Source organism: Pteropus alecto, unplaced genomic scaffold, assembly GCF_000325575.1.
Source record: "Pteropus alecto unplaced genomic scaffold, ASM32557v1 scaffold164, whole genome shotgun sequence".
NCBI lineage: Eukaryota > Metazoa > Chordata > Mammalia > Chiroptera > Pteropodidae > Pteropus > Pteropus alecto.
This window is the reverse complement of record NW_006439568.1, coordinates 1,931,051-1,944,276: the sequence shown is the minus strand read 5'-3', so window position 1 is coordinate 1,944,276 and position 13,226 is coordinate 1,931,051. Positions and strand designations below refer to the sequence as shown.

Here is a 13,226-nt window from a genome sequence, read left to right as displayed (position 1 = left end):
TGTTGACTTACAAGATTGTATATGGAAACTCTGTCACTATTCGTCATTTCCATCTAAATTTTAAACCCTTAGTTCTGAGAAAAATATATTTCTCACTATGATGTGCAATGGATTTTTCATTAATGCATGTTTACAAAGTAGGATTATTAAAGCAAGAGAGGTACTGCTTAAGTGGGCATGATTTATTTTTTGCAATTAAATGGGTAATGAAGAAAAACTGCTCAGAAAAAAAATCTCATAACTCCCTTTAAAGAGAAAGTGATATTTCCAGGTGTAGGTATCACACTGAAGGAAATTAAGGATTAGGCAAAAGGAGTGTAGTTGACATTGACCATTAGTGAGGTCTCCAAGACAGAGAAATGGAATGAAGTAGTCTTATTCAGAGAGGTTATCTGGAGAAAGAAGCATAGCTGATAAAATTCAAGAGCCCTACAAGTTTAAATCAACGCTGACATCCATATGGGCATTTATTTAAAAATCATGCGTAGAGGACTTTGGAATAAAGTCGTAACTATTATATTTATGATGTATTTTGAATACAGGGTTATTACCAACCAGATTGAGAAATATTACTATATGTTTGAGTTACTGAATTTAATATTTCTCCAATCTAATTATTTCTGTTATTACAAGATAAAATTTAAAACATCAAAAAATGTCTCCAAATGTTCATTATAATTTATACAAGATAAGTTACATTATTAATTTCAGCAGTTTCTAAAAAGGTTTCTAAGAGGAAATTCATTAATACAAATAAGAGTGAAGGGTATATTATTATTCTAAGGTGTTTGAGCAAAGAAGACTTCTTAATTTGACATTTCCTTTTAAAGTGTGGAAAATTATTTGGAAGCTTAATGAGTTTATATTCCTTTGATTTCTGCCATCTAATCACCTAAGAATATCCACATTTTTCCCCTAAGAGCAAGTAAGTACAAGCACTTCAGAATCTGCATCTAAATTTATGGCAGCTCAGGTTGACATTGAATGGTCTGAGACAACACAAAGTAATGACAAGATGTCTGCAAACCATTGCTTGGGTTTTAGCTTTTTACATTTTATTTATTTTTACTTTAGGGTAGTCCACCATTACAGCTCTGCTGAAGACTTCTCTTTCTAGCCAAGGTTCAAGAGAGCAAATAAACCACCAAAAGCTTTTTGATTTGAGTGATTCATTGCCTTTCTCAGCCTTCTCCTCGTACTCTCCTTTTTTTTCCATTTCAATTTTCATGCAGGCTGATTTCCTTTGGTTTTCCTTTGTGGTTAAACTAATAAGTAAAAACCTACATTGGTTTTGGCTTGTTTTGTAAGCAGAATCTCGTGCTTTCTTGAAAATCCCAGCCATCTACCACGTCTCTACTTGTCTGCCTCATCCAATAAGAATTGTTTCCTTCATAGATAATCTTTAAGATTGTAACGACATTTGGCTCTTTAAGCTTTTACAGACTGAAAAAGGGAGAGACCGCCAATTAATTACAGGTGCTTGTTTTACATAGTTCTCTGACATAGTGGAAGGAACTATAAATTGTTCTCTTCACTTGCTACAAATCCATGAGGGGGTTGTATTTTTCGCTGTTTTGTGCCGAGGTGAGTGGAGTATTTACACACCACTCAGCATTTTAAAGGAACATTTTTGTACCTTTTTCTTTAAGATTAAGGATAACTCCTTGTCAAACAGAGGAAGTCTTGTTGGAGAGGTGTTTGCTTTTAATAAACACTGACTTTAATATTTTTATATGCAGATGAATTGGAAGCTTAATTGATTGGGGTCCATACTTATGTTTTCTCAGTCTTTCAGGAACTTGAAAATGCACATTTTTTTTTATAAAATTTAAAGGCAACATTCTTTAATCTTTCTAAAAGCTAAAAGATGCCATGAGTAGCAAGTTTTTCGCTGTTTTGTGCCGAGGTGAGTGGAGTATTTACACACCACTCAGCATTTTAAAGGAACATTTTTGTACCTTTTTCTTTAAGATTAAGGATAACTCCTTGTCAAACAGAGGAAGTCTTGTTGGAGAGGTGTTTGCTTTTAATAAACACTGACTTTAATATTTTTATATGCAGATGAATTGGAAGCTTCATTGATTGGGGTCCATACTTATGTTGTCTCAGTCTGTCAGGAACTTGAAAATGCACATATTTTTTTATAAAATTTAAAAAGCTAAAAGATGCCATGAGTAGCAAGTTTTACATATTTTTTCACACTTGTAAATGGCAACTTTGTAGAAATTAAAACATAAATCACACCTCAAAATTTCAAAAGATTTTTTTGTTTGCTATTTTCGGATGTAGATTTTTTCGATATTTGTTATATTTAATGTATTAATATTATTTATTTCCCTTTCTCCTATAGAATCTGAGACATCCAGGCTCATTCCATCTGTCCCCTCCTCCGCCCCCGCTGCCAATTTAAATGACACTGGAGGGCTTGTTATCCATCAGAATATTTAAATAATATTATTATTCTATTTTTTCAGCATTTCATGAAATCTGAGACTGCTTTTTGACTTCTGCTGATTTACTAACCAAAATGGACTAAATGTCATATGTAAACCAATTTGTTCACCAGCAATAGATGCAATAAATATGGAGAACAACATATGAACACTTGTGGCCCTTTTTAGACCCTGAGTTCAATTCCTATTTTTCATAAAAGAATATCATACCCAGTCAAGCTGAAAATTATCTAAAACTAACAGAGTTTAGACGTAGTTACAGGTGTGATGGCTCTGCTGCCTATTCCCACTTCCTTGGGTGAACCTGGCTGTTCCACATGAAAACAAAATGACAGATGAACAGGATACTTCAAGCAACTTCAGAGAGGCCACCCCGATCTCCCTTCAAAGTAGTATCCCTTCAAGCAGTAGGAGCAATTTTCAGAATATTGGGTAGTGTGGAAAATACCTAAAAATCTACAACAAAAATTAGAAATCTCAATTCTTTTATTGTGGCTTGTGAAGAGGATATGGAGTGTTGAGTTTTTCTGTCATTAACCCGATTGCTCATCAAAGAGCACTTTTTATACTAGAGGACAATTTGATTTCCATCTTAGACGGTGCCCTTCAGCATTGTCTTTGATAATACTGATTTTTATTGCAACCCCAGAATCTCAGACTCTACCACCACCATGGTCAATAGGTAATGGAGTTCCTTTAGTGAGTGAAAAAGAATTATCTTTCTTTCACATTTTCTACCTTTAACTTTGTCCTTACCTTTGGCTTTTTAAAAATTTATTAATTATCCATCAGATCTTTCTTTCAGCCATTTTTGCCAGAAGATAAACATTCTGCCTAAACTTGACTAAGTAGAGGTCCCGAGACAGCAATGAAAGCCATACTGATTTTGATTAGACACATTATTTATTGTCCCTCCTTATATTTCAGGAATGTGTCCTGAACTTCTTTAACCTGGTAATTTCCAGTGGAGGATCATGGCTTCCCTAGGACATATTTGTACTTTCACTTTTGGAGGTGTTTTTCTTACTTTCAAACTCCAACATTTGTAGGTTTTCTCAAAAATATTATGGTCTTTCCAGATCTAAATATCCTGATATGTCACTAGAAAATTCATTAAAAGATATAGAAAAACTAACCTCAATCTTTATAGCATTTTTCCTGCAAGAAAGCAAAAAATGTGTGTCATCTGCTGGTGTCATCTTAGCCAATTACCCATATTTTCCTTTTTAACATCAACTGTTGGTTACTTTATTGCATTCACATCTTCCAAATAAGACTCATTACCATTTTCCTTCCACTTCTCTTTCCAAATTGAACTGACTGGCTACATTTTTGTTCATTTTGTCTAAAAACTCAGGAATCTATTTAAATAAAAATAGAATTTCTTATGTAGGTAAAAGTTTCACCATTTATATTTTCTCAACTTAATAATTAAAAATCAAGTGTTTTTCTTATTTAAATAAATTTCATCATTTTCCCTTTGATTTTGATTCCTTCTCAATGATTTTTTATGCAGTCCTAGAACCTGGAACACTGGGAACCAAACCTTCAATGACAACATTAGGTAATACAGTTATCGAGTGAGTGACCTTGGCTTCCCTTCTTCCTGACTGCTGGTATCTTTATTAACAGATTCACATTAATGGATTAATTCATTAATGTCCATTTGTGTGTGTGTGTCCTTTGTTCTACCAGAGAGAAATTTTAAATCCTATAGTTTTATAAACTATGTCTCATTTTTAAAAAGTTGCCTTCTATAATTTCTGTATTCAAATTCAAAGCCTTTTAACACATCTCATTGATTTGCAAATTTTGTTTAATGCTAAGTGAAAAACTTTTGCTTTCAAACCTTAGGCCAAATAAATTTTAATTTGTATCTGTAGTGGCTTTTTAAAAGTAACTTTTCTCATGTTCCTTTTGAACATGCACCTTTAAAATTTTTATGAGACTCTCTTCTCTAAACTATGCAAAGTTCTGGGTTTTCCATCTCAAAATGGAAGAAGAATAGTTCTCTTGAACTGTGAGTGTTTATAAATCTTCGACATAAAAAATTATTGAAGACCTTATTTAATTGGGTAAATAATGATAGAAAGTTGCAAAAAAGAAGAGTGCATATCCACAGTAAGTCAGAAGGCTAAGTGTGCTTCTAAGATATATGTAGTTTCGACTGTCAGTTTTTCGAGCTACTACTCTTGTATTAACTAGCTAATTTTCTTTCTTCAGCTCCACCAAAGACCAAACGACCAGGTCGCCGCCCCCGCCCTAAAACCACACCTAGTCCAGATGTGCCCAAGTCCAAACCTGGTAAATGTGATGTTCAAGGTTCTAATTAGCACAGAAAGGAGAATATGAAAGCTTCTGATATAGTAGCTACCTACTACCTGGAGCCAATATAATTGATTTTTATATTTGAGTATCTGTACTTTCCATATTTATGTTATATGAATATATATTTTTATTTGCAGGTACACACAGCAGTAAGCTTCCCACTAAGTGGACTATTAAAGTAGGGCACCCTAAAAAATCTTACATAGGGTGCATATTCATGGCAGATGGGTTGCGGAAAAGCAATAGGGAGAAGAGGGGTGAATGGGGAAAATAAAAGGGAAGATCACACCCTAAAAGAAAAGGACACAGCTTAAGTAAGGATTGAGGAGTAATGTTTCCTCCCTCAAGATGATGCCTCTTGATATAATGAGTGTTTTGGTATTTTGCTTCTATAGCTCTGGAACCTGCAACGGTACAGCCCGAGCTCTTGGTGCCCACAGTCGGTAATTCTACTCTCCTCCAGCTGCTTTCACGTTGTCACTTTTGCTTTTCCTACTCTCCTCCCAGGCATGAATGTAGCTGTACCACAATTTCGTTCTATGCTTCCACTCACGTTTCCTATCTGGGTCTGAAGAGCCTACAGATAGGAAATTTCTGGAAGAATCCTGTGTGCTTATTTAAGGGAGGTCTGTGGCCTTGGACACAACTTCCTGATTCTCCACAAACCCTCTGTCTTTTCCATCACATGTATCTTTGTGTTGAGAAAACCATCTACTCTTTCTCAGATAGGGACTTCTGTGCTCATCCTAGACTTGACAAATGGCAAAATTTTATTCCAGTGCCATGATTATCATTTCATTGCTTTATTCATTCAACTTGTAAGACTTTCTCTCTTTTAAAAAGCTGCATAAAATAATGGCTTCTTCAGCTTTCTTGTTTCTTTGAAGAATGTTTTTGAATATGTTTTGATAACTAGAAGCACAAATACTGTTCTTGGTCTAGGGTTCAATATAAAAGTACTATGGCCTTTGTAACTTGAGAACATTAAAAGTCTCAAGCTAGTTTTATTGGTTTTTGTACTAATGCTGTTTGATTATGATTATTTCATTATAAGTTCTCAGCATCCACAATAAATCTGTCACTCCTTTACTTTAGAAAACTCTAGAAATTAGTAGCCGTGTTACATTGAGTATAATTTCAAGTGTTATAGATTATTTTCCAGGTCTCCTACTAAGCAAGTTTCAATTTACTATTTTTATACTCTACATTACTATTTTTATACTTAAAAAAAAACTATCAATTAAGAAATAGACCTATTATACTTGTTACTTTTGAAGTATGTAGAAAAAAGTTTTATTATAGTTCTCATTACTTTTGCTCAAAATGCTCATCTTGAGTATTTCCTGAAAATTTTTCTTTTTGGAAAAATAAGTAGAAATGGCCATGTTTCCCACTCTTCCCATATTCTGGAGTTAATTGTGTTGTATATTCACTGAATTTATATATCTTTGTTCAAGCATACATGTCCTTAATCCTGACAGTTACAGCTATGACTATTATGCTAATTTTTAATACCATACCTTTTTCTTTAGCATTAAAACCATCCAAAAGACCTAAAACCACACATAGACCAAATATACTTCAAATCCAGCCTGGTATCACTACTTACAGTGCCTTGATCTATAACAAGGAAATGGTATATAAGTAACATTAATCTTGACATTCAGAGCTACCCTATGACACTAATTATAGCACCTTTTTTTCCTTCAGATTCAAAACCACCAAAGCAATTACTTCATAAACCCCAAACCACAGCAAAACCAGATATGCCACCAACTAAATCCAGTAAACATAATTTCCAGTGCCTTACTTTAAGAAGCATTGTCTTTGGGAATGTTGCTGAAAATGTTGACAATTTGTTACATAAAGCATAGATACCTGTACCGTGATTTTGTCCATTGTCTTCTCAAAATAGTCACACTGATGTTTTAATTGTTAAAAGGACAAATCACAGTGTGGGAAATTAGTAAATTTTATATCTATTAGTCTGACATATTTCATTTTCCTAAAAAATTTTTAGGCTTTGTTTTCTGAATTCGGGTTTGTAATGAGTAGAAGACTGGTTTTTCTCTATCTGGAATCTTTTTTGAACGTGATTTTAGCAGCCACCACTAGGCAGCACTCAGGAGGCTAACACTGTATTCTTTATAGGAACATAATCAGAGATTGGCATCTTCTAAAATACCTTATTGGCATTTTAGACAGTAGCTATTTACTAAGTGATTTCCTACCAAATAAGATATTTATACAACAGTTCTGAAAATTCAACTGTTTTGCAATTGAAATTTTCTCCTCAGGTTTCAATTAGTATAAAATTCAAGTTTAGTAAGAGAGAGCCTTTGATCAAATAAGCCTACCATGAAGGCAATTTATATTAATTCAGAATAAACCAGGTCTATTTCCCTTGAATTAAGCATCGGTGAGCACCTACAAGTTTATACTTTCTTTTAATATTTAACCTGTTTATTTTTTGTGATGCAGTCTTCGAGCCTGTTACATTTGAAACTGAAGCTCCCTCCATAACCATAGGTAATGATGGATGTCTTCCTTCCTGATCAGTGTTTCTCTCAGCTTCCTCTTCTCATCTCTATCATTATCTGTATTCTCTTGTGTAAACAATTATTCATCATCTCTTTTCATTCATTTCCAAAATTTGTTTACTGTTTTCAACAGGGCTTTTTTAACATTGTTAAGCATTCTTACATCTGCTGCTCAGTTTAAAATCTCTGAATGTTATTCTTTCTTTCATCACTTTCAGAGACGTTCAGATTGCTTGCAGCATTTGATGCTGTAGAGAGTCACATGTGCTCTCTTTATCCATCCTTCAAACCAGAAAATTTTTGAGATCTCTGATTTTATGTACATAATTTATGAATGTGAGATAGAAGCAATGAAAAAGTTAGCTGGGGCTCGAGACAATACATAATTGTCTTTTTCTTGAAAAATCTCTTCTTTTATTCCATACTGTCCAAACACAACTGAAATGAATGTCAATTTTTTGTTAACAAATTCGTCTTGTGACATTGAATTAGAAACAAAATAGGGATTCTCATTTCTCTGTTCGAAGGCAGTCAGCTCTGTGTATTGTTTTCATCCCATTTTCCTTGCTTTCTCCCTTTCTTCTGTACGCCATGTTTTCCATTAGTTCAGACCTTCCAGATGTGACTTAAATCATTTTGTGCTGTATGTCTTTGACAGTCAACAAAGGCAATCTCCATATGAGTTCTTTCAGGGTATTTGGTGATAAGATGTTTTAATGTTACATTTAATCCTCTGAATTTAATAAAACATAGAGACATTAATTATTTAAAACTAAAGAGTTATTAAATCTTAATTTCATATCTACACATAAGTCATTTCAGAATACTATAAAATTATAAAAATCCTGTTTATCTAGATAAAAATTTGAATTATTACTTTTCAGACTTTTTTCTTAATCATCTCTGTTCCTCATTTCAATAATTATCTCCTAATTATCTATGTGAAGTAAAGGAATAAATGAGAAGAAATAGTAGGAAAGAGTATCATATTATAGAGGAAAAGCACACATTCATCTTTTGCATGACTGTCACAGGTCTCCAATAAACAGACTGATTAAGAAGATATTTTAAAAATCTCACGACCACCATTCCTCACAACAAATATTAATAATGGTGGTAGAAGCCTTTCAAATACTAACAGAAGCTTTCATGATAATTTTTCAGAGTAATTTAAAATATATGTCAGTCAACTAAGATTTTTTGGAGCCAACTTTCCAATATAGTTGGAATCAAATAATTAAACAGAAAAAAAGTTTTTCATTGGCCTCATAGGGATGCACAGTGCAAAGAGTATGGCTGTTTTTATGAGATAATGGATACCGGAGTACAGCCGGTATTACAGAGCAAACACTATTTTTCCAGAGTTCAGAAATGCTTTTTAAACATTACAGTGTTAAGAAGTTCATTTTCAAGATACATTTTTTCATTTTCTATGTTTGTGCTTACTGTATTGCTTTTTGTCAGTTTCTGCCACAGACATTGAACCTGTAACTTTGAGAACTGAGGCTTCCCGAACATTAGGTAATAACCTTTTTATGTCTTTAAGCAAATGTGTTTTCTGCTCATTGTCCAGTCTATTCCATTATTCTCTTGGTCAAGAGCTTTTCTCTAAGACTTTCCTCATCAACCTCTCTTGTCACTCAACTAGATTCTTCATTTTGAATATAATGAAGATGTCTAAAACAAGTTAATTGGTTAGAATATAAGCCTGTTTACAGCTAGTGCAGAACATCTATCTTCAATACTATCTAGCTTTATTAATGCTCTGCAGAGCCTGTGATTGTGTTTAGTGTTCTGTGGTAAAGCTGAATTTCAAACACAATTAGGAGTGTCTGCCCCCATATCATTATTTATAATGCTGTGGGCATCAACAGGAAGTTGTTTTAAGATATGCAGAGCATTTTTATTGCCTACCAAGGATTTGAAGAAATGAACTGTGCTTATTCTAATAATATTTAAGAGGATGTATGCCTAAGTGAAGTAATTTCTAAGTGCAGTCTCCCAAAAGTAGGTGATCCTGGGTCTCTCTCTAAGATGACATGGACATGCTGTGCTTCTGACTTCTGTTGGGTCAGGATCATCTTTGAAATCTGACACTACCAAGAATAACAATGTTTTAAGATTATCAAAATAACATTATATAGTCTCTCTCTAAAGAACTGTCATTGGACCCCTCAAAACTTTTTTTTACATAGAGATGACAAAATTTTGAACTTAAGAGATAAATTTCTCAAAAAAATCTAACAAAAATTTTAGAAAACCTAGAGCCACGTATAATCCTTTTTTTAGTTTCTGGAGTAATAAGTTGACATTAACCAGTTTCCTTTCTTCAGCTTCAACAACATCAGAACAACCAAGAACACGTCATCCACGTCCCAAACCTTCGAAACGTCCCAAACGTCCCAAACACAAAACTACGCCAAGTCCAGAGGCACCTCAGATTGAATTAGGTAAATATGTGGTTCCTGGTGCCTGTGGAACCCCATCAGATGTGATACTGAGGTGGCAGTTTAACTTGCCACCTAATAACCCCTGTGACTTTTAAGGGTGGAGCACCAGGTCACAAGTGCTCTAGTCAATACCTGTGACTTTCTCATGCAGCTTGGTATATTTTTGGTACCTGTGTATTTTATCTGCTTCTCTAACAATTGAATAACATTTTTCTCTTTGAATCTGGCTCAGCAAAAACTTATCTAGTTAAGTATCTACCATATTTAGTTCAATTTAATAACACATTTTATTAGCTTAGTTGAGGAAGGAAGCTGCTCCTGTGTGAAACTATTCATAAATAGATATAAAGGAATATGGGCCAAAGCAACATATTGAGTTTTATCTGCTATTAGGCACATAGTTAATTCTTAGAGAAGGAAAAGATCAATGGGCTGATAAGTATAATGTGAACCTTAAAATTTGTATAGTTTGTAGATTTGTTGGAAGGATGGGCATAAACGGAGACAGGAAGGTGCCATATGTGTGAGTGATGTCAGAAGGATAGGAATTAGAAGTGCAACCTGATTGTGAGAAAGAGAAAGGCAGTGTTTATTTAGCTGGAGCTCAAAAATTTTGCTCAGCGATGTTACCATTAGATGGGTCCATGAAGAAGACCTTAAATGCCTAACTTCAGTGATTGGATTTAGGAGAGTATGCTTTAGCAAATTAGCTAAAGCATACTCTCCTAACCTCCCAGGCTCAGGCCTTTTCTATTCTGATAACAAAGATGCAATGACAAGTTTTGCGACTAAAGGATCCTCTGTATCTTTTTTATATGCCTTTATTTGAACAGAGGTCTTGGTCTTTTTCCAAAGTGGACTCTCAACAAAAAAGAGCATTATCTATTTTGGTTATTCATTACAGTGTCTGCTTAAATATAAATAAATCTCCTTAAATATATATAAATCTATCATGACCTAGAGCTTTGTTTTCCAACATGTGGTGTTATAAACTACATTTTTTCTCATATATAGTTTCTTTCACATTATTTTCTCATCATTGTTAGCCACAGTGTTATTAGATACCTAAAGATTTTTCTAAGTATGGTTTTCTATTGTATTATCAAATAATACAAAAACAAGCAAAACTTACAATTAACCATGCGGAGATACTAAGGATATAACCATTTCATAAGAATGTTTGTACCATCACCTCAGAACTTTAAAATTTTTGCTTTTTGGCTGTAGAACCAATGCTACACTGGTAAAGTTCATTTTCGAGAGATTTTAATGACTTTTCTCATGTGTTAACATTTCTAGTTTTAATTACTTTTGATCATTTCTTGCTACAGACTTCAAACATTAATCCTGAGACATCTTCGGGTAATGATTCTTTATGTCCTTCAGCAAGTGCTTATTCCTATTCATGATCAGATTTATCTATGGTGCTATATAAATGACAATGTCATAATTTGTCATCTTATTGCGGTATTCATCTTCACATATAAAAGGCTTTCTTTCTAACACAAATGTGTAAAGATTTAATTCAAGAATATGTTCCATATCTCAACTTGAAATTGCATCATGTGAGCTGAGTCTCTGTTTGAACAGTACTGTTTGTTAGAGCTGAGGTCTAACAAATCTGTGATCATATATCCCTTATTTAGACCAATACAGTATCAATTATGGTACCATGGTTTCTTAAAGAATCTCACTTTCTATATAGCAAGTCCTACATAACTTTTTTTACTTTGTTGATATTTCACAAATTTTGTATACTATATTCTAGTAAATAACCAAGTGTAAAATTTGCCTAAGCCTACTCATTTGAAATTGTAAGTGAATACTATAGGGCGATTTGAAATTCTCTCACACCATCATAGTTTTAGCAGTGATCGTAACCAGTTTTGGATTGGGGACACTTTCAAGAAAATCGGAGTTTCTCATCTTCATTTCTTAAACAGAATTTTAATCTCTGGAGAACTCTTAATTATAAAAGAAAACCTACTAGTATACTAAGGGAGAAAATTCCAAACCAAAGTAACAAAGTTCTCACTACTCAAACTCTGACAGATATTAGAAAATAGAGCCATGTTATATCATCCTATTCAATTTATAGAGCCATCAGAATTATATTAATACTAAATTTTTTTCCTTCAGCTCCAACAACAACAAAGAGACCCCGTCGTCCACGTCCCAAATCTAAAACCACACCCCATCCAGAAGTGCCTCAGACCATACTGGGTAAATATGCAGTTTCTGGTTTAAGGAATCCAAGCAGTCTACTCCAATAGAAACCCTAAATTCTATGCACATAATTGGTACACACCCTGTATATCTCTTAAGAATATAAGCTATTAGTTAGGAGAACAGATATCTGAGTACCTTGTGCTTCCTCTGTGGGAATCTTCTCCATCAACGATCATTTTATTTACTTATTGTTAGATTCCATTCATGTCTTAAAGATAAAGCTTGCTCAGTAAAGTAGTGAGCCTACACAATCAAGTCAACTTTTTTTTAATCCCTTCGGAATACCCATAATATTTCATGCATTCAGAAAAATCTCTTTGGTTTCTTTTATTACCTTTGATCAGTTCCTGCCACAATCTTTGAACCAGTTATTATTAAAACTGAGGCTCCAGGACCAACACTAGGTAATGACACATTATGCTTGTCTGCATCTGCTTTTCCTGCCCATTTCAGACCCATTTCATCACTATCACAACCACAGCTTCTCCCACTTCACAGGACTTTGGTGTCATCTTCTATTGTTATTCAATTACTTGTGAATATATTGAAGAGTATTAAAATAACTAATTTTTTAAGAGAGCCAAGTATAACAAGTACAATCCTATACACAGCTTCTGGAACTAAAAAACTCTCTATTAAACAGTTTTCTTCCTTTAGCTTCTAACATCCCTGAACAAATTCATCATCCCTGTCTCAAACCTAAAAACACACCGAGTCCTGAAGCACCTCAGACCAAACTGGGTAAATTTGTAGATCCTGGATAAGGAATTGTGGCAGCTCATCCTAGTGGGGTCCAGCTCATCCAGGGTCAGTGGCTGCTTCCACTCCAGAGTAGGCATGAGAACACAGCTGGAGAGGCCTTAGGTGACAGCTGAATTCCTTATACTTTGTAATTGGAATCTTCTCTCTAAATGTCTATTTAATTAACTTCTTATTTGATTCTACTATCCTTTAAATATTGAATGTACATAGTGCTGAGACAACTACAGAACAAACATATGTTTGGGCAAATTGGAAATTATTTCTTGGTAATTATAAAAGTTGTGTAAATCATAGGCCAGAGTTGGTAAACATTTTCTATAAAGGGCTAGATAGTAAATATTTGAGGCTTCGTGGGCCATATAATCTCTGTTGCATATTTTTCCTATTATTTTATTTATCTATCTATCTTTTTTTTATTTTATTTATTTACTATCTAATTTATTTATTTATTTATTAGTTTTTAC

The 13,226-nt window shown here is 33.8% G+C and overlaps 1 protein-coding gene across 1 annotated transcript in view; it reads left to right on the top strand.

Annotated features, from left to right (window-relative positions):
• Positions 1 to 13,226, top strand: part of ABI3BP (ABI family member 3 binding protein) — a gene marked incomplete at its 5' end in the record, with an annotated part of 234,390 nt that overhangs the window by 135,793 nt on the left and 85,371 nt on the right. The window contains 12 exon segments of the mRNA XM_025050066.1: positions 3,970 to 4,017; positions 4,677 to 4,757; positions 5,177 to 5,224; positions 6,314 to 6,376; positions 6,492 to 6,566; positions 7,263 to 7,310; positions 8,786 to 8,842; positions 9,655 to 9,771; positions 11,071 to 11,133; positions 11,911 to 11,994; positions 12,345 to 12,404; positions 12,658 to 12,741. Of these exon segments, the coding sequence (XP_024905834.1) occupies positions 3,970 to 4,017; positions 4,677 to 4,757; positions 5,177 to 5,224; positions 6,314 to 6,376; positions 6,492 to 6,566; positions 7,263 to 7,310; positions 8,786 to 8,842; positions 9,655 to 9,771; positions 11,071 to 11,133; positions 11,911 to 11,994; positions 12,345 to 12,404; positions 12,658 to 12,741 (828 nt within the window).